The 25,913-nt window shown below is 44.6% G+C and overlaps 2 protein-coding genes across 3 annotated transcripts in view; both read left to right on the forward strand.

The window, feature by feature from the left end:
* The window catches only part of LOC137332813 (arrestin-C-like), a 40,463-nt gene extending 28,846 nt beyond the window's left edge, over window positions 1–11,617 (forward strand). The window contains exon 8 of the mRNA XM_067996746.1: window positions 11,358–11,617. Coding sequence (XP_067852847.1) covers window positions 11,358–11,617 — 260 coding nt within the window. The remainder of the gene's footprint in view (window positions 1–11,357) is intronic.
* A 1,993-nt stretch (window positions 11,618–13,610) lies between these two features.
* Window positions 13,611–25,913, forward strand: part of LOC137333097 (phosphatidylinositol 3,4,5-trisphosphate 5-phosphatase 2-like) — a 114,294-nt gene continuing 101,991 nt past the window's right edge. For both annotated transcript variants that reach the window (XM_067997224.1, XM_067997225.1), the window contains exon 1: window positions 13,611–13,728. The gene's annotated coding sequence lies outside the window, so the exon portion shown is untranslated. The remainder of the gene's footprint in view (window positions 13,729–25,913) is intronic.

Genomic DNA, 25,913 nt, shown 5'->3' on the forward strand with positions numbered 1-25,913 from the left:
GATATAAATAAACAACGTCAAGAAAAGGATTCATAATAATTAGCAACGGAGCAGAAACTGGTTAAACGCAACGCACGATTTTATACCCGTCACTGGCACCGACAGAGGTGGTGATTTTACGCACTGCCACGCTAAAAAAAAAATCTTTCATTCAGTAAAATAGTGAACTGATTTCAATCTAAAACCAGATGTAGTGGACATGTTACTGGAGTATTAATCCAGAGGCCTGGACTAGTAATCCAGAGAACGTGAGTACAAATCCCACCAAGGCAGTTTCGAGAATTTGTAAAAGTGACAATGAAGCTATCGGATTGTATTAAAACCCCGACTCATTCCCTAATGTCCTGGCCTGGCCTACATGTAACTCCAGTCCTACACCAACCTGGTTGACTCTTAATTGCCCTCTGAAGTCACCTAGCAATCTGCTACCAGTGGTTTCAGAAGAAGGCTCACCACCACCTTCTCAGGGCAACCAGGAATGGGTAATAAATACCGGCCTCGCCTGTGGTGCCCACATCCTGGGAATGAGTAATATACAAAAGTAGAGAAGCTGGGGGAGAGCAGCCCTGAGGATAAATGCATCTTGACAGTGGTCTCCATTGATCTGGGTTGGATACAGTCAGTGTCAGTTTATACAGTGTACGACATACGATGTTGCTGTTGTTGGGCACCTTCCAAGTTGATAGGAGGCAGGATTTTAAATGAACGTTACAGAAGAGCCCATTTTCCTCTCTGGACACCCAATAGGATACCAGAGTTGCACTGTGCCTGTGAGGAGAAAGATGCCCACAAGTTTCTTGACCCAGGCCATTTGTAGAGCCTTTGACAGGGCCTGGCACGGGGATCATTTGTGGGGGAGAAACAGGAGTCTAGCCTCAGGCCTAAGAGGACTATAGCTGTGTTCATGGCCACTGGCAATGGGGCCACCTGACTGCTCTTGGAGTGGGGGAAATATTTGAAATGACGCTTGCTTTTCTTCAGACTGCCACCAGGATCACCATGGACCCTCTGGTCCGTGGAAAGTCCAAGCAGAAGCCCAACTGCCAGGTTTTATTGGGTGCCCATTTACGCTCGCCGACTCTGATTGGACATATTCCTGGAAGTTTCATCACATGACCTCCTAACTCCAACTGGCCCCACCCCATACTTACGCCATTGGTCACCTGACACATCCTTCCTCACGGTGCCCCGCCTTCCCATGGCCAATTGGAAAGCAAACAGACTCTTCATTACCTGATTGGATGAATCTTCACTGTCAGTCAAACAGTCTGTTTTTCCCCTGTCTCCAATATTTTTAGAACTAATAAGCACTTTTGTTTATTAGTTATAAAAATATAATAGATATGGAAGGAAAATAGGCTGTTTGACTGACTGCCGAGTCATCCGATCGGGTAATGTTGTGTCATTTTGGGGTAAGCCAGGAAATTCTGAGGCCACCTTGTGTGGATGAGGACCAGACCCAATGGGTCTCTACCCCCATTTCCTCTTCACTGCACCTTAAAACTGAGCGTTCGCCAGGCACAAGAAAGAGGAAAATCTCTCTTATGGAATTCTGCGCTAACCCTTGTGTACAACAGGATTTTATGGGGGAAATTTGAAGGGTTTGACAGAACTTTACATCAATATGAGGCTAATGTATACATGCCGTCTATTTAACTGGCAGATAAAGAATTTATCTTTTATTTCCCTCACCGCAAATTGTATTCACACATGGACTTACTATTGGTAATTCGAGACATGCTTCTCACAGTATCAGAGGTGTAGCTAGAAATACTAATTATCTCAGATGAGGTAGCAACTCCAAAATCACCACCAAACCTCCTGCTATGATTGTTGAATGCATGGAGTTTTTTTAAATGAGCAGCCAATGCGAAGCTGAGTTATGAGTTGCACCTGTACCTATAATCACTCTGTGCACAGAGGCCTAGAGATGAACAAGCTGTTAAGAGGGTCGTTTACAAGCTCTTTCTGTTCATTAACCACAGATTCTATTGGCTGGTAAAATGTTCACAAGCAATACTGAAAAATAGCCTGTTGTAACACAGGTTTTGTACTGATCCAGTGCAAGAATCATAGAATGATACAGCACAGAAGGAGGCCATTTGGCCCATTGTGCCTGTGCCAGTTCTTTGAAAGAGCTATCCAATTAGTCCCACTCCCCTGCTTTTCCCCCATAGCCCTGAAAATTTTCCCCCAAAATGATGTAATGCAACAATGATGTAAAATTAGAATACAAGAACTTAAGAATTAGGAGCAGGAGTAGGCCATACGGCCCCTTGAGCCTGCTCCACCATTTAATTCGCCAGACAGGAGGGTTCCCTCCCAGTCGGGGAACACTTCAGCAGTCATGGACATTCATCCACCAACATTCGGGTAAGCATACTCCAAGGCGGCCTTCGAGACACACGACAACGCAAAATCGTCGAGCAGAAATTGATAGCCAAATTCCGCACCCATGAGGATGGCCTCAACCGGGATCTTGGGTTCATGTCACACTACACGTAACCCCACCAGCGAACAAATGTTATCTGTTTTTAATATAACGGGTCAGTTGCTGTCTTTTCTATGTTTCTACCTCTCTATCTCTGTTTTTTTTTTGTTTGTTGTTTTTTTTTGGTGATTTGTATATTCTGAGACCTTGCAGGTAACACCTGTCTGTCTGCACACTGATTGCCTTGGCAACGGGCAGTTGAAAAAACTGTCTGTACTCACCAAGCATTGTTCTGTGAATTATAAATGCGATTTCATTTTGAGGATTTCATTTCGTTCACCTGAGGAAGGAGGAAGCCTCCGAAAGCTTGTGAATTTAAAATAAAATTGCTGGACTATAACTTGGTGTTGTAAAATTGTTTACAATTGTCAACCCCAGTCCATCACCGGCATCTCCACACCATTTAATAAGATCATGGCTGATCTTCAACCTCAAGTCCACTTTCCCACCTGATCCCCATATCCCTTGATTCTGAAATTGATACAGAATCTGCATTATAACAACAGGGATCTCAATGACTTCAGTTTAACAGAAGTGGTGTGAGACAGCTTTGAGGTGATAGTCTCACACACAACTTCAGTTTCACACCAGCTGCAGTGTAACTGGAGCAAAGCAAACTATTTCAATGTTACAGTTAAAGTTTATAAAGTTCCCCGGAACCCCAACGAACTGCTTTGAAGTATTTTTTTGCTGCAAGCTAAGAGCCGACTGTCCTGTCAGCTCTAGACTAGTATTACAAATGTCACCAGCTTTTGGACACCTCAAAATCTATGTGAGGATACGCGCTCGAAGTTCCTGTTGCCCTGACTGGAGTGAGATGTGGTGCGGAGTCAGCAGTCTAACTACGTGCTTCTGGCTTTAAAGCAGCTACTGGAGTTAAACCAGTCCTTGCAGTGATACTGAGACGCATGGATATTTCATAGCTGTTAACAGCGGTACATTGTGCTCCGAGGCAACAAAGTGGGAAGCACTTAAAACAGTACCAAGGGGGTCCATAATTAGCAATGCAAGAGGAAGGGAAAAAGACTAACTGCTGAGATAATTACTGTTGAGAAGGAGCATATGATGACAAGGGAGGAGAATGTATACACTCTAAATGCTTTAATGATGGATCAAGCAGAGATTGCCCTTTACGGAATGAGTCAACATTTTTACAAAGTGTGGTATGGAGTGGGAAAACTGCTTACATATCAATTGGAACAAGAGGAATCAGCAGCATTACACGAGGGATATATACAGGTATGGACAGTCCATCCACAGGAGATTATCAATGTGTTTATCAAATTCCCCTTAAAGACTTGTATAAATCTGAAGAGACAGAGAGAAATGAGACTCAAGAATTTTCTTGGCTAAGGTCAACTTAACAGATTTTCGCGTCTCAGGTATCAATCCTGGACCAATCTTCCAGAAATAATTAGAATGATATCTATATTATTCAGCATAGACCAGTTGGGCCGAATGGCCGCTGTAGACTCGATATAACTCAATGTAAAAAATACAAACACTGCTCCCCATGGCCCTCTGCTTAAAACAACTGCCCAGTGCAGAAATGAGCCAGAGATTTAAGAGAACAGGATCAATATCCAGGCTGCGTTGAGTTAGCTGCACTTAGCGCAGTTAGCAATAGGATTAGTGCTATTGTCCTCAGTGTCCCTAGACTAGGGACAGGAGAAATCAGCCAGTATTCTGCTGATCATTCTTCGATGACTCGTATTGGAAAGTCTGCCAATGTGGACATTGAGCAAGGACATGATGGGGCTTGAGTGTGATGACCACTGTAGTTGAATAGCCTGTCAATACTCACTGTACAGATGCACATGTGAAGAATTGGGTGAGATACTGGAATGCTGTCCATCCCTGTGGAATCATTCTCCAGTACCTTAAGATAATCCCTTCCTTATCCTTTTCAATAACAGATTCGAAAAGCTAGAGACAATAATATGTTTGACAATTAACTTAATTTCTTATTGTTTCAAAACATTCATCTTAAGAGTTCATACAGCGTAATAGACGCAGCCCCATGTCCAAATCTTATGTGTAACAAACTTAGTGAGAATCGTGGGCGTTGCTTATCCAAACCTGTTCACATTACCTCACCTTGAAGGTAGTCAAAATTCCTAAAGAGCTTTGCTTTGTATCTGTCTTACACTTTTTGCCGGGTTCAACTTTACTGGGTGTTTTATGACCCTTAGATCATTGAACAGATTGTTGGACAATGATGGGGGGCCTTAGGTCCTGTTACATTGTACCTTTGCTCCTTATCTTTGCTCTTTCCGAATTATAGGCTTTTTGTACAAGCCTTTGACATTTTATCTCTTGCAACCTCAATAGTAGAAGGAACCTATCAGGAACCTACTGCAGTAATTTCCTTCTTTCAGACTCCCACTGCTGTAATAAAGCCTATCTTTTAAAAGCCTATGTGTTATAACCTAACAACCACTTCGGGCTCGATTTTCGCAATCGGGTGCGTTCCTGGCGGGGGGACTACGAAAATCGGGGATTCCCGGGGCGGGTCCGGAGCCCGGCTCCAACCCGCCCCATTTCCGGGCTCCCCACTGACGCGCTGACGTGCGCGCACAGCCCCCGCATGTGGGACTCCCGCAGGCAATTAAAGCCGGCAGGGTGCCACTTAAGGTATTTATTTTGGTATTTCAGGACGTTTACAGACCTGGTTAACATAACATTTTAGCAGGGATGGGATTTTGCAACTGACTGGGACTGTTTCCCGTACTGGGGGAAACACTCCCAGTTCAAATGGACGTGTTGCAGCCATCAGCCTGTGGCAGCTGCAAAGGTCCATTTGACAGGTGTGGGGGTGGGGGGGAGACCCTCACTCATTGCAGGAGGCCACTCTGTCACTTTGGACAAAGTTTGGCCTCCACCACCCTCCTCCTAACAATCAAATTCACCAACTTGCACACTTACCCCGGGGTCCAGAGACATGTACCTACCTTGCGGACCCCCTTAGATGTACCTCTTCCGGATGGGGGCCGCCGTAGCTGCAGTCATGACCTCCTCGGAGGGTGAACAGCATCACCAGCCTCGCCGGCCACGCCGTCCACCTCTGACACATGGAGCTCCACAACACAGTGCTGTGACAGCAGGAGGGAGGGCAACCGCAGAGAGAGATGCGTCGCAGAGGGCACTACCCTCGCCACAGGGTCCACAGACCGAGGCTCAGCTTCCTGGACCTCTCTAAGCAGCAGTGCACACGGAGGCTCAGAGTCACTCGACATGTAGCCGTGGACATCTGCAGCCTCCTTCATGCCGAGCTGCTCCCGGCTGGCCCGAGCATCATCTTCTTACCTGTCGCTGTCAAAGTCACCACTGCCCTCAACAACTTCTCCTCCGCATCCTTCCAGGGTGCCACCAGGGACATCGCTGACGTCTCTCAGTCGTCTGCACAAAAGAGCCCTGCAAATACACCTACACCCACTCTGCAGTGACACAATGGGTGGCATCAGGTGTGGGTCTTCATTGTGATTCTCAGGAAAGGGCATTATTGCACAAACCAGACAAGATTCGCAAAGATGTGGCAGTAGTGGTGCCAATATAATATGTAATGTGAGTTGATCAGAAATTCAATATAAGTAAAAACCATGACAAACCCTCAAACACCCTTGTGCATCCCCTTCATGCTCACGACATGTTTGCCTTACACTTCCTACTGCACATATGTGATGCATGCCCTGTGGCTGCAGCACAAGTAGTGGCAGGTTGAGTGAGGCTGACCGTGAAAGAGATGCATGAGAGGGTGAGTATGAGATAGAGCCATGAGATTGTATGAGGATTGGGTTGAGTGGTAGTGGCGGAATGAGTACTGGCGAGGTGAGTAAGTGCAGGTACGATGAGGATGAGGTTTGAATGGGTGTGAGGAGTGATGTGACAAAGTAGTGTTGTAGTGTTGGCTGTGCAGAAGGAGATGTGGGGTGGGGGCGGTGATGTGGCAGACGGAGTGTAGGGGGAATGAGTAAAAGTACTCACTTTGGCTGAACTGCTTCGGTCATTGGAGCGCCTCCTGCACTGTATGCAGGTGGGTGATATGTTGGTGGTGCAGGTGATCTCCTCTGCCACCTCGAGCCAGGTCTTCTTGGAGGCAGAGGCAGGCCGCTTCCTCCCGCCCGCTGGGGGGAAGATCTCTGTCCTCCCCCTCCTCCTCACCCCATCCAATAAGAGCTGGAGTGAGGCATCATTAAACCTGGGAGCAGCCTTCCCCCTGGCCTGCTCCATGCTGTAACTTTTCCTATTTCTTGCAGCATCAGTCAGTGGAGGACTGCCCCTTTAAATAGAGCTCCTCCAGCTGACAGACCTTACTGCGCATGCGCAGCCCGCCTGATGCGCAGCTCAGCAGTGGGGAACCCGGAAGAACAGGTAAGTGGATCCAATCAGCCTGCGATTGCGCGCGGGGCAGACTGATTTCACCGGGCGCGTTACTCACGCGCCCAATCGCCCCCCCGCCGCGAACCCGCCACCCTGGTAATATCGGGCCCTTCAGCTCCATATTATATCATTAATGCCAACTAACTTATTTATTTAATAATCTATATGTGTCTATTCTTATAGAGAACAATGTCTTTGGCCCTGAAATTCATCTTTCTCAATGTTATCAGTGTCATTGAGGGGAAAAGATAGGATTTGCGAGCTCACAGTTTAAACCAACTCTGTCTACATTACTGTTCTGCCTTTGTTCTGCATTAGAATAATGTCAAAACATATCTATATTCTTACAACCTTCAGTAGAGAAGGGGGCAAACTGCAGGAGAAAAAAATATCCACAACAAAAACAATTTTTAAAAATACCAAATCTGCACTGCACCTGGTGAGGACAATTGCACATCTAAATTACAAACATCTTGAACAGACTTGAAGCTTAATCTTTTTCTGACAACCATTTGTCTGCTTTCCCGTTTTCCACAAGAATTTCCCTGTTCTGCATCAGAATTGGTAAACCAGCTGGAAAGTATCATTTATCGTTCTATAAGACTGCTAAGTGTTGACAGTGTAAGTATTGCCAAGGCTTTCTTCTCCCAGCTTGAGTGGGTACTTTCAAGCCTAATATATGGTTGGATAGGCTGTTAATAGTGAAAATTGGTGAGTAGTAACCCTGGTGGTTTACACCAGTGTCGTGCCCACCATTCCCCTCCAACACTGACCCCGCTGGAGTCTGCAGAGTAACTGGAGCCTCATTTACATGGGGCTGGTAAGTCTCGCACTACCACAGGCACATCTCCAGCACCCCACCAGCCTTATGCAGCCTGGAAATCTGGTGCCAGCCCATCATTTAGACCCCCTCAGAGACCCCATTGTGACCCTCACCAGCCCCTTTTTTGCAAGGGGGCCAATCTGTTTTTTTTAATAACCTACCTGTTTCCCCTTGGTGGGGCCCACTTGCACTGATCAGGAGTCCTCATCTCTCTCAGAGTACCAGCCTCCAGTAATATGCAGAGTCCCTACTGAGCTGGGGAGGCAGGAAATCGCCAGCGCAGGGAGCCACTGCCCCATCTCTGCCCCAGGGACAATCCCCCTGGTATCATTAGCCTTGTAAAGGGGCAGGTGGAGGTTGTGCTCCTACAAAGCCGATCAGGAAATCCTGGAATTGGTAGTGACCTGGCATAATTAGGTGTCAGCCCTGGCACCATGGTAGCACTCGTTCCTCTGAGTCAGAAGGTCATACGTTCAAATCCCAGTCCAGAGACTTGAGCACATAATCTAGGCTGATACTGCAGTGCAGTACTGAGGGAGTGCTGCACTGTCAGAGGTGTCGTCTTTGGATGAATCTTTAAACCGAGGCCCTGTCTGCCATCTCATGTTATCCCTCGACCAACACTTAAAACAGATGATCTGGTCATTATTTAATTGCTGTTTGTGGGAATAAATGATCTTCTGTTTATTCAGTCTGTAGTAGAAATCACACTGGCTCATTCCCCTACGCTTCAGAAGGATTAACAATAGGATTCAAACTGATTGTTTGTTATTTTATGGAGTATTTTGGGGGAAGTTTCCCCTTGTTTTACTACTTTTTAATCCAATTTACTTCATCTGCCTACCCTGACTCCTGCAGCAAGTGCACATCCACCAATGGCTTCTCTTGCCGACCATCAAATGGGCCCCAGGTATGATTCTCTCTCCTGATTATTCCTTTCCCTGCCAGGCGATGCTTGAAGCCTCTGCTTGGAGCCCACCCACCCTTCATTTGTTGCAGCCCAGACGAAAATTACTTTTAAAAAAACTGTGAGTTTTTGAATTTTGTTCAATGACTTTTATCTATATGTTTGCTAATTTAAAAAAGTCTTCCTGTTTGGTTTGTTTCCCACCCTGCACCATTTCCATGTCACAAAGGGTAGAGGGGCTGACCTGCTCCTGAGGTTTTGGCCATACTACCACTTGGAGGTGACTGACAGCAGCTCGTGCAGATGACGCACCCTTTGATTATCATCCCCATCTCTGAGGGCAGCACCTCTTGCACTTGACCTTGACAACTTGGCTGAGTTTGGGGCCACGCAATACAAAAAGAAAAGAAAGACTTGCATTTATATAGCACCTTTCACGACCTCAGGACATCCCAAAACATTTTACAACCAGTGAAGTACTTTTGAAGTGTAGTCACTGCTGTAATGTAGCAAACGGGCTAGCACAGCAAGAACCCACAAACAGCAATGTGATAATTACCTGATAATTTGTTTTTTAGGTGTGGGTTAAGGGATAAATGTCAGGACAGAACTCTCCTGCTTGTTTTCATAATAATGCCATGGGTTCTTTTACATCCACCTGAGAGGGCAGACAGGGCCTCAGTTTAACATCTCATCTGAAAGGACAGCACCTCCAACAGTGCAGTACTCCCTCAGTACTCCACTGGAGCATCAGCCTCAAGTTTATGTGTTCACGTCCCACAACCTTCTGCATCAGAGGCAAAGAGTGCTACCAACTGAGCCAAGGCTATCACAAATACAGGCAAACATTGTGGGGATTATTTGTCAATGTCAGGAAATGTTTGCATTTTTTCTATCCTGTCTTAACACCAAACACTTGCACATCAAGTATAGCATAGCCAGCTGTAGAGTAAAGCACCTTGTGTTCTGCACAGACAACAGGTCTGTTTGAACAGCGAGGGTTCATTGCACCAATGTGACATTATTAATTACCATAGCAGCCATTGCTGTGGTCTTTCTGAGTGAGATTACCAATTTAGTACCAATTAACAGTGCTTTATGGGGAGTTTTGTGCAGTGGGCCCACTTCCACTTGGGGTTGAAACCTAGGATTTTTACATCCGATAGGAGATTTTCATGCCATCAGTCTGGGCCAGGTCCTGGAGTTGAAAGGCCACCATGTTAACTCACAGTGCCAGGCAGTCCCAGATTGAAAACTACTAGTTACTGTTACCCCCGCCTGGATTATTAAGAGTGGGAGAAACAGCTATTTTGGTTATTTGGAGGATGGCGGCTATTGCCATAAAAACATCCTGAGTTTGTTATTGACAACCAGATGATGTGTGGTATTTCTAACAACTCATGACACGTTCTAAAGGCCCCGATTTTAACTAGGGGCCAGTTTTCGGCAGGTGAGTTTTCATATTAGTTCAAAAATCACCGCTTCCCGAAAAAAGGAGGCCCGGGACATTTTAACTCCTGGGCCTCATTTAAATGCCACTGAACGACTTCCCACCCTATCCGGGGAGTATTGTGCTGTGGGCCCACACCCACTAGGGGTTCCCACGGGGGGATGGTGGGATCGTGGCTGTTGACGCCTAAGATTTGCTCGTGAGGCCCAGAGGAGCTCCTTCTGGCCCCACAAAAAAAATGTTAAAAAAAAAACAATTTTAAATTTACCTTTTCAGGTCTCTCCTAGCGTCCAATCCAGTTTCCAGCTGCTGTAAAGTGTGAGTGTGTAGACTGTGGGTGAAAACAAGATTGGGATGTGATGCCCTCACTGCTGAATAGCCTGCTGACATTCACTGTCAAGGTTCATAGGTGAATAATGGCCATTTGAGCAAGGAAGTGGAGGGCTGCTGGCATTCATGGAACCAAACTGGAGCATGAGTGGGCACCTTTAGGGAAGGGGAGAGGTAGAATAAGAGTAGAGAATTGACAAAAACATCCAAGTCTAGTTTAAAGTTTGGCTCAGCTCCATATTTCCACTTAATTATAATAAAAGCTATTTAAGTAATTTGGGCCCAAACCTGGAAAATCCTGTGTTTTCTTTGTGGACACGCTGAACTCCTCAGGCTTGGACTCATCATGACTAGTTAATGAGATATGGAAATAAATGTGATGACTCTTTAATTAGATTGGCGAAGTGCATTTAGGAAATGAGTTGAGGTAACTCCTTTACATTAATCCTCTTTGCTGCTGTATAAATAGGTGGGCAGTCTATGTTAGTTTAAAAATAAAGATTCTTTTGGTACATTTTTAAATCACTCGACCAGTTACCAAATTTTCTTTTTGCTCATAAAAGCTGAAGGATGTCAGTGTTGAGAAATAGAACACTTTCCTTTTCTGGCAGCACCTGTCAGCATTTTACTCTACTTACTTCAACTCCCACACACTCCTCGACTACTTGCCTTCCCCTTATTTACTCAATCTGCCTCCAGGAGAAATTTGTGCACAATGCCCGTCAGAGGCATGCCACCAGAGTGGGTATGCCCACCGTTAGAGCCCACACGCCATATAAGGAAAAGGTGATGGAGCTTGCATGGTGGCACTCTCTGGTCTTGGCGTGGGTGATGGAGAGGTCCACGACATACTGCCAGCTTTCTGACTGAACACCAACACTGCTGCTCTGGCATCCCTGTGAAGGTCCACACAGACACAAGTTTTCATCACCTTCTCTGTCTCCTTAACCTGAGCTTCTACCCACCTTTGCTGCAGATCCACCACAGCAATGGGAGACACAGGAGGAGGAAGATGTTGATGGTAATGAGGAGGAGGAGGAAGAACAGAAACTTTACCTCCTGGTCAATTACGGTAATGACGAGAAGGATGATGATGAAGAAGGAGATGATCACGGACTGAAGCCCACCCATGATTTCCTGCACAGACCTCCTGATCCCTCTTCATCTGTCCCAACCGCTTCCAACTCAACCCCTATAATCACTTTGTTCTTCACTCCCTTACACCAGCTGAGATAACAGTGGGACATGGGAGGCAACATCAGGCTGCCCAGAAACAACCTCCAGAGACGCGACCAAACATCTGCCAAGTCCTCCATCATCTCCATCTCTCGGTGCACGTGGCGCAGTGGAATGGCCTCTCCCCCACCCCCCCGCCCCACACCCCCACCCTGTGTACACATGCTGATGCTTCCTCAGGTTTGAGAGCTGTGCAAGCTCCTTCTCACGGGCGTTACGTTTGTACAGTCTCTCCCCCGTGTGCTTGCACCATTGCCGGCAGCACTCAGATGAGGCGACCAAGCCTTTGCCACAGATATCGCAGGCGAATGGTTGCTCAGAAGGGACGCGCGTGCCAGTGCGTGACCAAAGCCGCACAATGATGGAAGTTCTCCCCACAGGCGGACGCAGATGTACAGCTGCTCCGCCGCGTGTGCCCACCGGGTTCACCGACTGGGAGAGGGTATTTCCTAGAGACCATGCCGGCGAAAGGGCTGATCCCGAGAGCACGTGCGGGGACACACTCGATAGGTCAGCCGAAGCTATTCCTGTAGGTGGTGCACTGGAGTTCCCCCGCCCTGTGATTCTGAACTCCAGCATGGCAATCCCAGTCCTGCCAAACTGCAGGAACCTCATGCCAGTTTTACCAACTCCCAGGACCATCCCCTCAGTGCTACTAAAACCCAGGATCTTCCCAGTTCTACTAAAACCCAGGAATAACCACCATTGTTACTAAGCCCCAATCCTAACCCCTACTAAACACCAGGTACCTTAACTGGTCTATCTTGCATACAATCTAGTTGTGTATCCTCAACTTTAAAAATGTTACAGGATAAAAATTAAATATACAGATATAGGAATATATATCAAATAATTGTCACTCATTATAATTTTTTTTAATAGAATTTGATCCTCAATGCGCCGGTAAAAAGCTCAGAATACCACGTATTAAAAACAGAACTTGGCTTATTCAGTCCTTGTAAATTAGTGGCCCTGAGTCTATGGGCTTACCTGGTGCAAAAAACCCTACAGTTATAAAATAACATATTCTCCAACTCACCAGGAGCAACGCCACTCGAGATCTGTTAGTAATATTTTAAAAGTCTTGCGTCTTGTGTGTACTTCTTGTTGGTCACACTTCCTGAGTCATGATTTTGTTTGTCATGCTTTTCCATTACTTCTAACTGTAAAGTAGATCCACTGTATACTCACTCTTCTGCTTACCTTTCAGTCCTCCTAACACTAGATGGAGGAGCTGCTCTTCCAAACTCCATCTTACAGGTCCGTTCCTCTAGATAAGTGTTAGTTCAATATTATGTTTATCTTTAACTTCTCTGAGCACATTTTCCTGCAACTAAACTTTAAAAAAAAAATGATTAAACTTTTATTATTTTCTGTCGCCACCAGTTAACTTTGATTTGTTTAACTGGCCGCTGCCTTAGCCACTTGGGCTTCACCACTACCTTGCCCACCATCCCCTAGGGGCTTGTCGTGGGGCCTAGCAACTTAGGCTGCTGGCCTCCCCTCCCTTCCTAGCTGCTTCGTTGACTCTAGCCCACGCCGTTCCCTGTGCTTCACTTCCCTGCTCATTCCTTTCTCACCAGGATCCTCCCCTATATTATATCCCAGGAATACCCCTTACTGTTGCCTAACCTCAGGAGCCCTCTCTTGTGCTATTAAACTTCAGGACCCCAATACCAGGACCACCTGCTATGTATATATAAATATTGTGTATCTATTTTATATATAGTAAAAATCAACATATATTTTATATATACCCATAATTATGTGAAGCTGAGCAGTGCAGATTTAATATTCTTAATTACAGATTACATAACAGGCAACTCAATCTGGGATATGAGGCAGCTTGTGTCTTTCCTCTTTCAAAACACACGTCTGCTTTTATTGGTTTTCTCACAGCGAGGAGGCGATTGCTGATCACTGTCACTGAGGAGTCCCGCCACTGGGGGGCCTGTGCGACACACAGGGCTGTCAGTGAACTGCACGAATTGGAGGCATGCAGAAGGATTCTTGAGTGAAGCTACGGCTCCGACAGACAGACAGGCTTCTCAGAAGCTGAAAGTACAGTGGGATTGTCCAGAGCTTAAGCTCCAAGCAACAGGTCAAAAGGGGTAAGTCTTACGGTTTCATAGAAAAGAGATGGCTCAATAGCGGCATTCTGTAAAATTCTTGTCACATATATTTACTTTTAGAAAAGGGACACGATAGCATAGAAAGTACTATTTATATCCAAACTAGACTTAATGAGGAACACTTCACCAGAACGTTTAACATCTGACGGGTGTGAGATCCACTCTTGCTTTTATATTGGAATGAACTTTTAGAAAAAAAAGATTCTCTGTTTTAAGTAGGTAACATTATAGAGAAACGTCAGACATGCTGCGCTCTCAAAGTAACTGAACTTACCTCCCCCAACCCTCATGTTAGTCAATAAAAACTGTTCATTGTGTGGCAGGTATGCTGCGACTGTTGTGTGAAATACTGTGTTGCAGGTTATGTGTTTTTGGGGAATGATTGTCAGGTTTCTTCACTTTTGTCCCTCATCGTCTTCGCAGAGTGTTCGCTTCAAATCGAGAATGGTTTGACAGGCAGTGGTCAACCTCTGCTGCCCCACCCAAATGGCTATTTGTTGAAAGTGGGATGTACGTGCATTTATGGATTTTCTTTATTACAGTTTGATGATAATACTCGTTTTTAAATTGGCATTATTTTCGTTTCTTTTTAAATGTTGCACCTTTGTAATTCAGATGTTTTTTTTTGATTGGGCTTTGTTTTTGCTTGAATTGGGAGAAGAGGACTTTTTTTTAATGATGATGACTTGTATAAGTGATGTGATGATCGGTTTTAATGCGATTTATGCAATAGTGCAATTCGTTTACAACCCAACAAAAAGCGACTGGGGGCAGAGCTTGACTTTTGAGCGATAGTGTAAAACGGGTGATAGTGAGTCTTCATTAACTTCAATGGAAATGAAAATCAGGAGAGACGTAGAACGGGCTGCCGACTCGCTGTCACGCATCTTTTGCTATCGCACAAAAGTCGAGAGGTTCCCCATTGGGTTTCGCCGATGGTTCCATGAGTTTATCAAGTATGGAACTGAGCTATGCAAACCAGAAAGTTCCACATTCCCGCAACCCCCCCTCTCCCCCGTAGTCTATGCTGAGTTAGTTAGTTGATCTCACTCAGGGCAGTGAGCGGAATACTATAATTGGCCTAGGGCCCCTTGAAGCGGAAGCAAAAAAAAATCTAGCAAGATTCTCGCTTTGATTGTTATCCAGTGACCCCTGCTGAGAATGCACATATATGGAAGTCGGCTGTGATGACCTCTGCAGTCCAGTAACTCTGCGATACTCACTATCTTGAATCAGACATGATGAATGGCTACTTGGATATGTGGACAATACACACACACAACCCTAGCCAGCATCAGTAGGTGCCTTCAGGAGAGGAGAGAATTGCAGAGGGAAAAGTGACTGTACTTCTTAAATCATTTAATAAGGATTATATCATAATTACAATGTCTTTTATTTAATATCTGTAAGATAAAATTTGTAAAGATGAAAGATGTGAATTTGACGTACAGAAATGATATGATGTAACGAATATGTCCTTGTTGGAAGCATTCTGGGATTGGAGAAACAAACCAAAAGAATAGTAGAGATAACAAGAAAAAAATACAAATACAGGGAATCTGAAGTAAAAACAGAAAATGCTGACACAGCAGGTTGATGGATATCTGAATTAATGATTAGGTGTGACCCTCTTACAGACTGGATAAAAAAAACGATGCATGGCAACTTTAAACCAGTGTCTCCAAACCATTGCAGCTTACTCCCTCTCCTGAAGACACCGACCCGGAAATTCATGGGGGACAAAGCAGAGCGCAGCCTGCCCATGCTGGTAGCCTTAGACCCCATCTTAAATCCCGGGGATGGGGTCATTGCCATGGTCATGTTGAGCCTCTGGCGTTGCCAAAGGCACATCAACAGCATCTGCCATGATCTGCATGCTTCAGCCACACCACCTGACGTCCACTGAGGCCTAAGAGAATAGTGCTTATTGTTTTCACTCTTCAGTTCCAAGAGGAGCCATTTACTTTCCAGACAAGATAATTGATCCTTTTGAGATCAATAATCTAAGTCAAATAAAGATGCAGGGCCTTCAAAAGGCGAGTTCTGCTGAGGCCTTTCAAGGGTGGAATTCCCAGGAACTCTCCCCCGCAGCTCCCCCCCCCCCCCACCCCGGCCCGAGATGCCCCCTTGATTTGGTGGAGGATGGATGGGTGGAAGATTCGCTCACAGGCCCCCTAAGGGAATTTAAAGGGCCAGGGCATACAAATGAAATCCCGGTAGAATCAGTTTCCACCCCAAGCTCTGGGCCTCCTCAATGGAAGTCAACTATCTCTACAGTCCTAGGAATTCCAGGGTCAATGACTCTTGCTAGTATACAGTTTCACAAATGACTCGAAGTTGCATTCCATTACTGTCCTAAGTGGCCCTTCTTCATTTGTGAGCCAAGGAAGTGAATATTCCCACACTGACCGCTTTTGACACATGCTACATGTGGACAGTGAGTGGGAACCATGGCTGGGGTTTCTTCCTCCCTAGCCCAGGGCACTGAGGCTAATTGTAGTCCTCCTGCTGAGATCAGCTAACTCAGCACAGGTCAAGGATTGAGTCTAGGATCCTCTTAGACCTTAGGGCTCAGTTCCAGTGCTTTATTTTTTAACCCAGCGCCACTTTTCAATCATCAACATCCCATGACTTACCAAATCCTGCTTGCAGGTGTTAATACATGAACACAGACTGCAACGGTAGCATTTTAACCCTTCTGCCAACAACCAGAAATTTATACAAGTTGAAAACGGCAAACGTGACAGCAAAATGACGGCTCTGGTTGTTATGCTTTCCAAATTCCAAAATGGCTGTCGTGCATTCCACATTCATAGAATCATAGAATCATAGAAGTTTACAACATGGAAACAGGCCCTACGGCCCAACATGTCCATGTCGCCCAGTTTATACCACTAAGCTAGTCCCAATTGCCTGCACTTGGCCCATATCCCTCTATACCCATCTTACCCATGTAACTGTCCAAATGCTTTTTAAAAGACAAAATTGTACCCGCCTCTACTACTGCCTCTGGCAGCTCGTTCCAGACACTCACCACCCTTTGAGTGAAAAAATTGCCCCTCTGGACCCTTTTGTATCTCTTCCCCTCTCACCTTAAATCTATGCCCCCTCGTTATAGACTCCCCTACCTTTGGGAAAAGATTTTGACTATCTACCTTATCTATGCCCCTCATTATTTTATAGACTTCTATAAGATCATCCCTAAACCTCCTACTCTCCAGGGAAAAAAGTCTCAGCCTATCCAACCTCTCCCTATAAGTCAAACCATCAAGTCCCGGTAGCATCCTAGTAAATCTTTTCTGCACTCTTTCTAGTTTAATAATATCCTTTCTATAATAGGGTGACCAGAACTGTACACAGTACTCCAAGTGTGGCCTTACTAATGTCTTGTACAACTTCAACAAGACATCCCAACTCCTGTATTCAATGTTCTGACCAATGAAACCAAGCATGCCGAATGCCTTCTTCACCATCCTATCCACCTGTGACTCCACTTTCAAGGAGCTATGAACCTGTACTCCGAGATCTCTTTGTTCTATAACTCTCCCCAACGCCCTACCATTAACGGAGTAGGTCCTGGCCCGATTCGATCTGCCAAAATGCATCACCTCACATTTATCTAAATTAAACTCCATCTGCCATTCATCGGCCCACTGGCCCAATTTATCAAGATCCCGTTGTAATCCTAGATAAACTTCTTCACTGTCCACAATGCCACCAATCTTGGTGTCATCTGCAACTTACTAACCATGCCTCCTAAATTCTCATCCAAATCATTAATATAAATAACAAATAACAGCGGACCCAGCACCGATCCCTGAGGCACACCGCTGGTCACAGGCCTCCAGTTTGAAAAACAACCCTCTACAACCACCCTCTGTCTTCTGCCGTCAATCCAATTTTATATCCAATTGGCTACCTCACCTTGGGTCCCGTGAGATTTAACCTTATGTAACAACCTACCATGTGGTACCTTGTCAAAGGCTTTGCTGAAGTCCATGTAGACCACGTCTACTGCACAGCCCTCATCTATCTTCTTGGTTACCCCTTCAAAAAACTCAATCAAATTCGTGAGACATGATTTTCCTCTCACAAAACCATGCTGATTGTTCCTAATCAGTCCCTGCCTCTCCAAATGCCTGTCGATCCTTTCTCTCAGAATACCCTCTAACAACTTACCCACTACAGATGTCAGGCTCACCGGTCTGTAGTTCCCAGGCTTTTCCCTGCTGCCCTTCTTAAACAAAGGCACAACATTTGCTACCCTCCAATCTTCAGGCACCTCACCTGTAGCTGTCGATGATTCAAATATCTCTGCTAGGGGACCCGCAATTTCCTCCCTAACCTCCCATAACGTCCTGGGATACATTTCATCAGGTCCCGGAGATTTATCTACCTTGATGCGCGTTAAGACTTCCAGCACCTCCCTCTCTGTAATATGATTTCAAGACATCACTATTTATTTCCCCAAGTTCCCTAACATCCATGCCTTTCTCAACCGTAAATACCGATGCGAAATATTCATTTAGGATCTCACCCATCTCTTGTGGTTCCGCACATAGATGACCTTGTTGATCCTTAAGAGGCCCTACTCTCTCCCTAGTTACTCTTTTGCCCTTATTTCGAGCGTGGTATTGTGAACTGCAGGTGCGACTCAATTCATGTCATGAACTGATTGGCCGGTGTTTTCCACTTCACTCCCCAGCCCGCAATTTTCTGTGCATTAAAATGAACGGATAGAATGCCACGGACTGGCCAGCACAAAAGCAGAAAACCCGACCTATTCAGTGTTTGCGATCCACTCACAACAGCTGGTTTTTACCAATGTGGCAAAATATTGTCACTTCACCACTCTAAACCTTTCTCGGTGTGCTTTCACTTGCTGATACAGTGGAGGGCAAAACACACGGAAAAATGGAAAAGGACTACAGGAAAACTACCAGGGGATGCAAGCACTATGGAAGACTGTGGAAACTCGATCAGTACCCGAGAGCATTGAAATGTGCAGAAAGGGAAATTAATGTATTGATTGTAGGCGAACTGTGGACTAACAGCACAAACCTCTACGTTTATATGGTACAACAATCTGCAGTAGTGCCACTTATGAACAGTGTAAATAGTATTCACGTGAACAGAATGTACCTACTGAAACAGTAGCAGCAACGCATGAGGCAGGAGAGTGAACGGGTTTGAGGTGGCCTTTACAGCAGATCATTTTCTGCCAGCATGAGATTACTGTGGGGAATGTGTGAGGTCATCCAGTTTGGATCCGAGAAAGACAAATCGGAATATTTTCTTAATGGTGAGAGACTAGGAGCTGCAGAAAAACAAAGGGATTTAGGTGTCCATGTGCACTAAACACTAAAAACTAGTGAACATGTAGAAAAAGGCATTGAAAAGGCTAATTGAATGTTGGTCTTTATCTCAATGGGATTGGAATTCAAAAGTGAGGAAGCGGTGCTTCATTTGTACAGAGCCTTAGTCAGATCCCATCTGGAGTACTGCGTACAGTTCTGGGCACCAAACCTCGGGAAAGATATATTGGCCTTGGAGGGGGTACAGCGCAGATTCACCAGAATGATACCAGGACTTAAAGGGTTAAATTAAGAGGGCAGGTTGCATAAACTTGGTTTGTATTCCTGACTTTAGAAGGTTGAGGGGCGATCTAATCGAGGTCTTTAAAATGATTAAAGGATTTGATAGGGTAAATAGAGATAAACTATTTCCTCTGGTGAAGGAATCTAGAATAAGAAGCATAATCTTAAAATTAGAGCCTAGCCATTTAGGAGTGACACCAGGGAGCATTTTTTCAAACAAAGGATAGTGGAAATCTGGAAAATGCTATCCCAAGAGGCTATGGATGCTGGTTCAATTGAAATTATCAAGACTGCGATTGATAGATTTATGTTAGGTAAGGGTGACAAGGGATGTGGAACAAAGGTGGGTAAATGGAGTTGAGGTACAGATCAGCCATAATCTAATTGAATGATGGAACAGGCTCGAGGGGCTGAATGGCCTACTCCTGTTTCGATGTACTGAATGTACACATCAATCACATGAACAAACAAAACGTCTGAGACAAGCCATTTGGTGGATAGATAAACTACTTACAAAAGGATCGATACATTGTGCGGTAGAATTTCCAATCTTCCGCCATAACTTCGGCAGAAGATCAACGAAAACCTGGAGAGAAGTGCTTTAAATAGCTGTGTCTGCAGGGTTTCCATCGATTGTGCTGAAAGGAGAGATCCTGGCAGTGGCTTTCTCTCCCTCTTTTCTGCCCCCACACCTCTTCAGAAGAGTCCAGAGGCTCACGGACAGCCTTGACTGCCAATGCTTTAAAAAAAAAATCGGGGAGCTTCTGCCCCCTTTAAAGTTGTCTTGTCCTCCTTCATGGGATAAAGTGGGTGTCGCACTGCAGCCCCTAAGCATTTCTTTGTCGGCAGTGATGATTCCACTGGGAGCCCACCCTCCGTGTCAAATTTGGCTCAACTGAGGAAAATTGATCGGGTTCACGGTGGAGACAGGGTGGTGGGCAGAGTGTTGGGGAGAGTGGTGGGGAGAATGTCGGGGGAAGTGTCGGGGGGGTGCCAGAGGGAATGGTCGGGGGAAGTGTCGGGGGGAGCGGGGGGGAGTGGCCGGGCGAGTGTCGGGGTAGAGTGGAGGGGTACTGACTGGGGGAGTGGCCAGAGGAGTGGTGGGGAGTGTGTGGCAGGAGGGACTGTGGGGGAAGTGGCGGGGGAAATGGTTGTGGGGGAGAATGATGGGGGGAGTGGTGGAAGAGTGGTGGGGGGAGTGGTGAGGGGAGTGGTGGGAGGAAGTTGTGGGGGGGTCCGTGGTGGGGGGAGTGGTGGGGGGAGTGGCAGGTGAAACTGGTCCAGAGGACGATCCATGCTTTGAAGTCTGCTGTTGAAAACAAAGTCCATTTTTGCTATTTACATATGTGTCCTATGATACATAAATTGTTATTAATATTTTAAATTAATTTAATCTTCCGCAAAGAACCAAGTCCTGACCCCGGCCCTGTCCTGCCTTAAGGATTGACCTAACCTTAGCAATAACCATTATTAACTGTAATTATTTGACGGTCAGACTCTGCTTGAGCAATCTGTTTCTTTTTAGTATCTTTTACAGTGGTACTTTTAGAAAGGTAATTTTTTGGCCCCCTCGCTTGGTATTGCCAAGATGGCTGTTTTACAATCGGACTCCCAGCGCCTAGGTTATCCTATCGTGCCTTTAGTATATGACTATAATCACACACATTTGTTTTCAGGGCATGTTTCATACCATCGCAAAAAATGACTGGAAAATACTGCAGGCAAGCTCCCAAGCAAATTCCCTCAAAGTCTTAGGCGGCATTTAGAAGAGACAGATTGTTTAAACAGGTCTTGTTTAAATGGATTGGATAGCAGACTGCTTAGAGGACATCCCCCCAAATATGAAGCTGATCTAACAATAGGCAAAAATCATACCCCTAATTTTCGTCCCTTCAAAAGTGTCGACTTATGCTGGGGTTTCATTGCTCTAGGTCTGGGCACCCTCCAACCATTGACAAAATGGCCATTCTACATGTATGATTCCAGACAGTGCACGTGGGCAAGCTATTTGACTGTAGGGAATATCACAATCAAGCCCAATCCTACCATTCTTGACAACCACACATTTGTATTTTCAAACAGGTAACGAGGTAGCGATGAGGAGAGGGCACCCTCCCTATCCAGCAGTACTGAGGCCAATTATAGCACTCCTACTAGCCTCCAGGCTGAGACCAGATAGCTCATCGTAGTCCAGGGGATTAAACTAGGGACCTTTCTGTTCTGTATGACTTGGTTGCACACTGGGCAGTGCAATTATCAACTGAATAATCAGGAGAGCACGTTTTGGATTTTAATGCAGAATTGTCGCTGTCTTTAGAGGACTGAGGTCTATTTACTGTGTGTGTTCACAAGCAGTCTGTATTACAGGGTACCCGTGCCCACATGAACAGGTCACCATGTTTAAAAAAGAGCTGGGTGAATTTCAGGTTCGGCCTGAATGTTATGATGATAAATACAGATTGGGATGATCGAATTAAGTGACTGTGAAACATGGTTGCAGGGCTTTTGGGACCATGAAATCTCATGTCAATAAAAGCAGTCAGTCAGGGATGAATCATGTGGGATGTTGAGGTCTGAAGGATGTTCTGAAGTTTTGCCGGATGTACCTTTGGAACAGCAGGCTGACAGATGCAGAAACTTTCCTCTGGAGATTGAATGGTTGGGGTGGAGTCCATGAAAGAGTGAATTGTATATGGTCTGTGGAACAAATGAGCTAGATGGGATGTATATATCTTTCTTGTTCCGTGCTTTCTCGTGCTACTCACACGATACAATGATAATGGAGTTATTGACTAATCGTGGCGATCAATCTCTATCAGTTAGTCTACAACAGACCCAGAAATGATACGAGGAAAACTCACAGCGGTGGAAAGCTTTGGGAACCATAAGTCCAAAATCACCTGTTCCTCCCAAAATTGCTACACTTACTATATCTTTTGTCACAAATTACTCATATAGTGTAACATAAGAACATAAGAAATAGAAGCACAGTAGGTCATATGGCCCCTCGAGCCTGCTCCGCCATTCAATAAGATCATGGCTGATCTTCAACCTCAACTCCACTTTCCTGCCCGATCCCCATATCCCTTGATTCCCTTGGTGTCTAAACATCTGTCGATCTCAGTCTTGAATATACTCAATGACTGAGCATCCATAGACCTCTAGGGGTAGAGAATTCCAAAGATTTACAACCTCTGAGTAAAAAAAATTTTCCTCATCTCAGTCCTAAATGACTGACCCCTTATCCTGAGACTATGCCCCCTAGTTCTAGACTCTCCAGCCAGGGGAAACAGCCTCTCAGCATCTATCCTGTCAAGCTTGCTAAAAATGTTATATGTTTCAATGAGATCACCTCTCATTCTTCTAAATTCCAGAGACTATAGGCCCATTCTATTCAATCTCTCCTCAAAGGTCAACCCTTTCATCCTAGGAATCAATCTAGTGAACCTTCGTTGCGCCTCTTCTAAGCCAATTATATCCTTCCTTAGGTAAGGAGACCAAAATTGTATACAGTACCCCAGGTGTGGTCCCATCAGAGCCCTACATAATTGCAACAAGACCTCCTTACTCTTATATTCCAACCCCCTTGCAATAAAGCCTAACATTCCATTTGCCTTCCTAATTGCTGAACCTGAATGTTAACTTTCTGTGATTCGTATACAAGGATACCCAAATCCCTCTGAATAGCAACATTTGTTAGTCCCTCACCTTTTAAAAATTATTCTGCTTTTATATTCTTCCTACTAAAGTGGATAATTTCACATTTCCCCACATTATACTCCACCTGCCACGTTCTTGCCCATTCATTTAACCTGTCTATATCCCTTTGTACCCTCTTTGCATCCTCCTCTCAGCTTACTATCCCACCCAGCTTGTATCGTTAGCAAACTTGGATATATTTACATTCGGTCCCCTCATCTAAATCATTACTATGGATTGTAAACAGCTGAGGCCCAAGCACTGATCCTTGCGGTACCCCACTAGTTACAACCTGCCATCCGAAAATGACCCATTTATTCCTACTCTCTGTTTTCTGTCCGTTAACCAATCCTCAATCTTTGCTAATATATTACCCGCAATCCCATGAGCCTTAATCTTGTGTAATGACCTCTTGTGTAGCACCTCATTGAATGCTTTTTGAAAATCCAAATGTACTACATCCACTGGTTCCCTCTTATCTACTCTGCTAGTTACACCCTCAAAAAACTGTAATAGTTTTATCAAACATGAATTCCCTTTCATAAAACCATGTTGACTCTGCCTAATCATATTATGATTTTCTGTTGCTATGTCCTAAATAATAGATTCTAGCATTTTCCCTACTACTGATGTCAGACTAGCAGGCCTATAGTTCCCCGTTTTCTCTCTCCCTCCTTTCTCTACCAGCGGGGTAATATTTGCTACCTTCCAATCCACGGGAACCATTCTAGAATCTAGGGAATTCTGGAAGATCAAAACCAATGAATGCACTATCTCTGCAGCCATCTATTTTAAAACCCTAGGATGTAGGCCATCAGGTCCAGGGATTTGTTGGCTTTTAGTCCCATTAATTTCTCCAATACTTTTTCTTTACTAATCTTAATTACTTTAAGTTCCTCACTCTCATTAGACACTTGGTTCCCCATTATTTCTGGTATGTTTTTTTGTGTCTTCTATTGCGAAGACAGATACAAACGTCTCTGCCATTTCCTTATTCCCCATTATAATTTCTCCTGTCTCTGCCTCTAAGAGACCCACATTTACTTTCGCTAATCTCTTCCTTTTATATACTTGTAGAAGCTCTTACAATCTGTTTTTTATATTTCTTGCTCGTTTACTCTCATTTTCAATTTTCTCCCTCTTTATCAATTTCATGGTCTCCTTTGCTGATTTCTAATCCCAATCCTCAGGCTTACTACTCTTTTTGGCAACATTAGAAGCCTCTTCTTTTAATCTAATACCACCCTTAACTTCTCTAGTTAGCCACAATTGGATCAATTTTCCTGTGGAGTTTTTCTTCCTCAAGGGAATGTATATTTGTTGAGAATTATGAATTATTTCTTTAAATGTTTGCCATTGCTACCGTCACATCTTTTAATCTAATTTCTCAATCTACCTTGGCCAACTTACCCCTCATACCTACATAATTGGCTTTGTTTAAATTTAAGACCCACAAACTGAGGCAAAAGGAGTTTCTTAAACCAAAACAGGAAGTATATAAATACATAGAAGTTACAACACGGAAACAGAGCATTCAACGCAACCAGTCTAAGCTGGCACTTACCCTCCACATGAGCAAATAGTCCTAATCACATTTACCTGCCCTGCTTCCATATCTCCTCATCCTTTTTCTTCATGCACCTATTCAACATAATCTTAAATGTTGCCAAAGTTTCTGCTTCAGCGACTAACCTTGGCAATAAATTCCACAGCCTCCTAACTCTTTGTGTAAAAAGGCTTCCCTTGCTCTTTGTTCTAAATCTCTTATATTTAACCTTGTATCTATGACCTCTTGTTCTGGACCCCTTAACTACTGGAAACAATCCGCTTCTATTTTCCCTGTCCTTTTATAATTTTAAACAATAAGTAAATAAAGAAGGAGGTGAACAAACAACACAATGGCTGCAGAGCAAGGCCTGCTCAACTAACAAGCACATCTCACAGTTGTGCAACATTGCAAGCAGGCAATTACCACCAGCACATATCCAACAGTTTTGCAGTAAGATCTGTTGTGACAGTTGTGCATTGCTATTTTCACCAGTAATACATATAAGCATGTAGAAATATTCACTTTTTACGAAAGAAACTAAATTTGAGTTGTGCTGCTGTCTGTGGAAAGGAAAGGAAATGGTTTCATCAACATCACTGTGTCGTGTCGTTTTTTTTCCACTGTGCAAGGCATGACGCCTTTTTATGTCTTTTCTTTGCCAGACTGGGTTTGTTTTTGACAGTTTTAGGTGAATGTTCCACAAGATTGCAAAATACATAAAAATGAAGAAGATCGTTTGGCTCACCTAAATTCATCCATCCAGAAAGATGCAACCGAACTCCCCACTGCAGCATCCCATTGGTTGTTAAACTATTCCAGGGTTTTTCCTTCCACATTCTATCTGGAAATCCATTCTAGGTTTTGATCACTCTTTGCGTGAAGTAGAACTTCCTAATTTAAGTTGTAAATTTGCTTTTCTAGTTTCAACCTGTGCTCCTGTTCTACTCTATCAATTTAGTTTGAAGTAGTTTTCCAGATTTATCTTTTCCATGCCATTTACTATCTTAGATACCTCTGTAAGTTCATCCCCCCGATACCTCCTTTACAGGCTGAATAGCCCAGGTCTCCCCATTCTTTTCTCATAACTCAGACCTCTAACACTAGGAATCAGCCTTGCAGCTTTTCTCTGAACTGCATCCAGCACTTGAATGTTTGCCCTGTGTTTCAATGACCAGAACTAGACATAGTACTCAAGATGTAGTCTGACCAGAGCATTATACAGTTTGAGCATGAATTCCTCTGACTTGTAGTCCACTATTTTGGCTGCCCTTTAATTTCAGGGACCTGGGTTCTAACCCAGATCAGACTGATGGGAAGGG

This window comes from Heptranchias perlo, chromosome 15 (genome assembly GCF_035084215.1).
Source record: "Heptranchias perlo isolate sHepPer1 chromosome 15, sHepPer1.hap1, whole genome shotgun sequence".
NCBI classification, from domain to species: Eukaryota; Metazoa; Chordata; class Chondrichthyes; order Hexanchiformes; family Hexanchidae; genus Heptranchias; species Heptranchias perlo.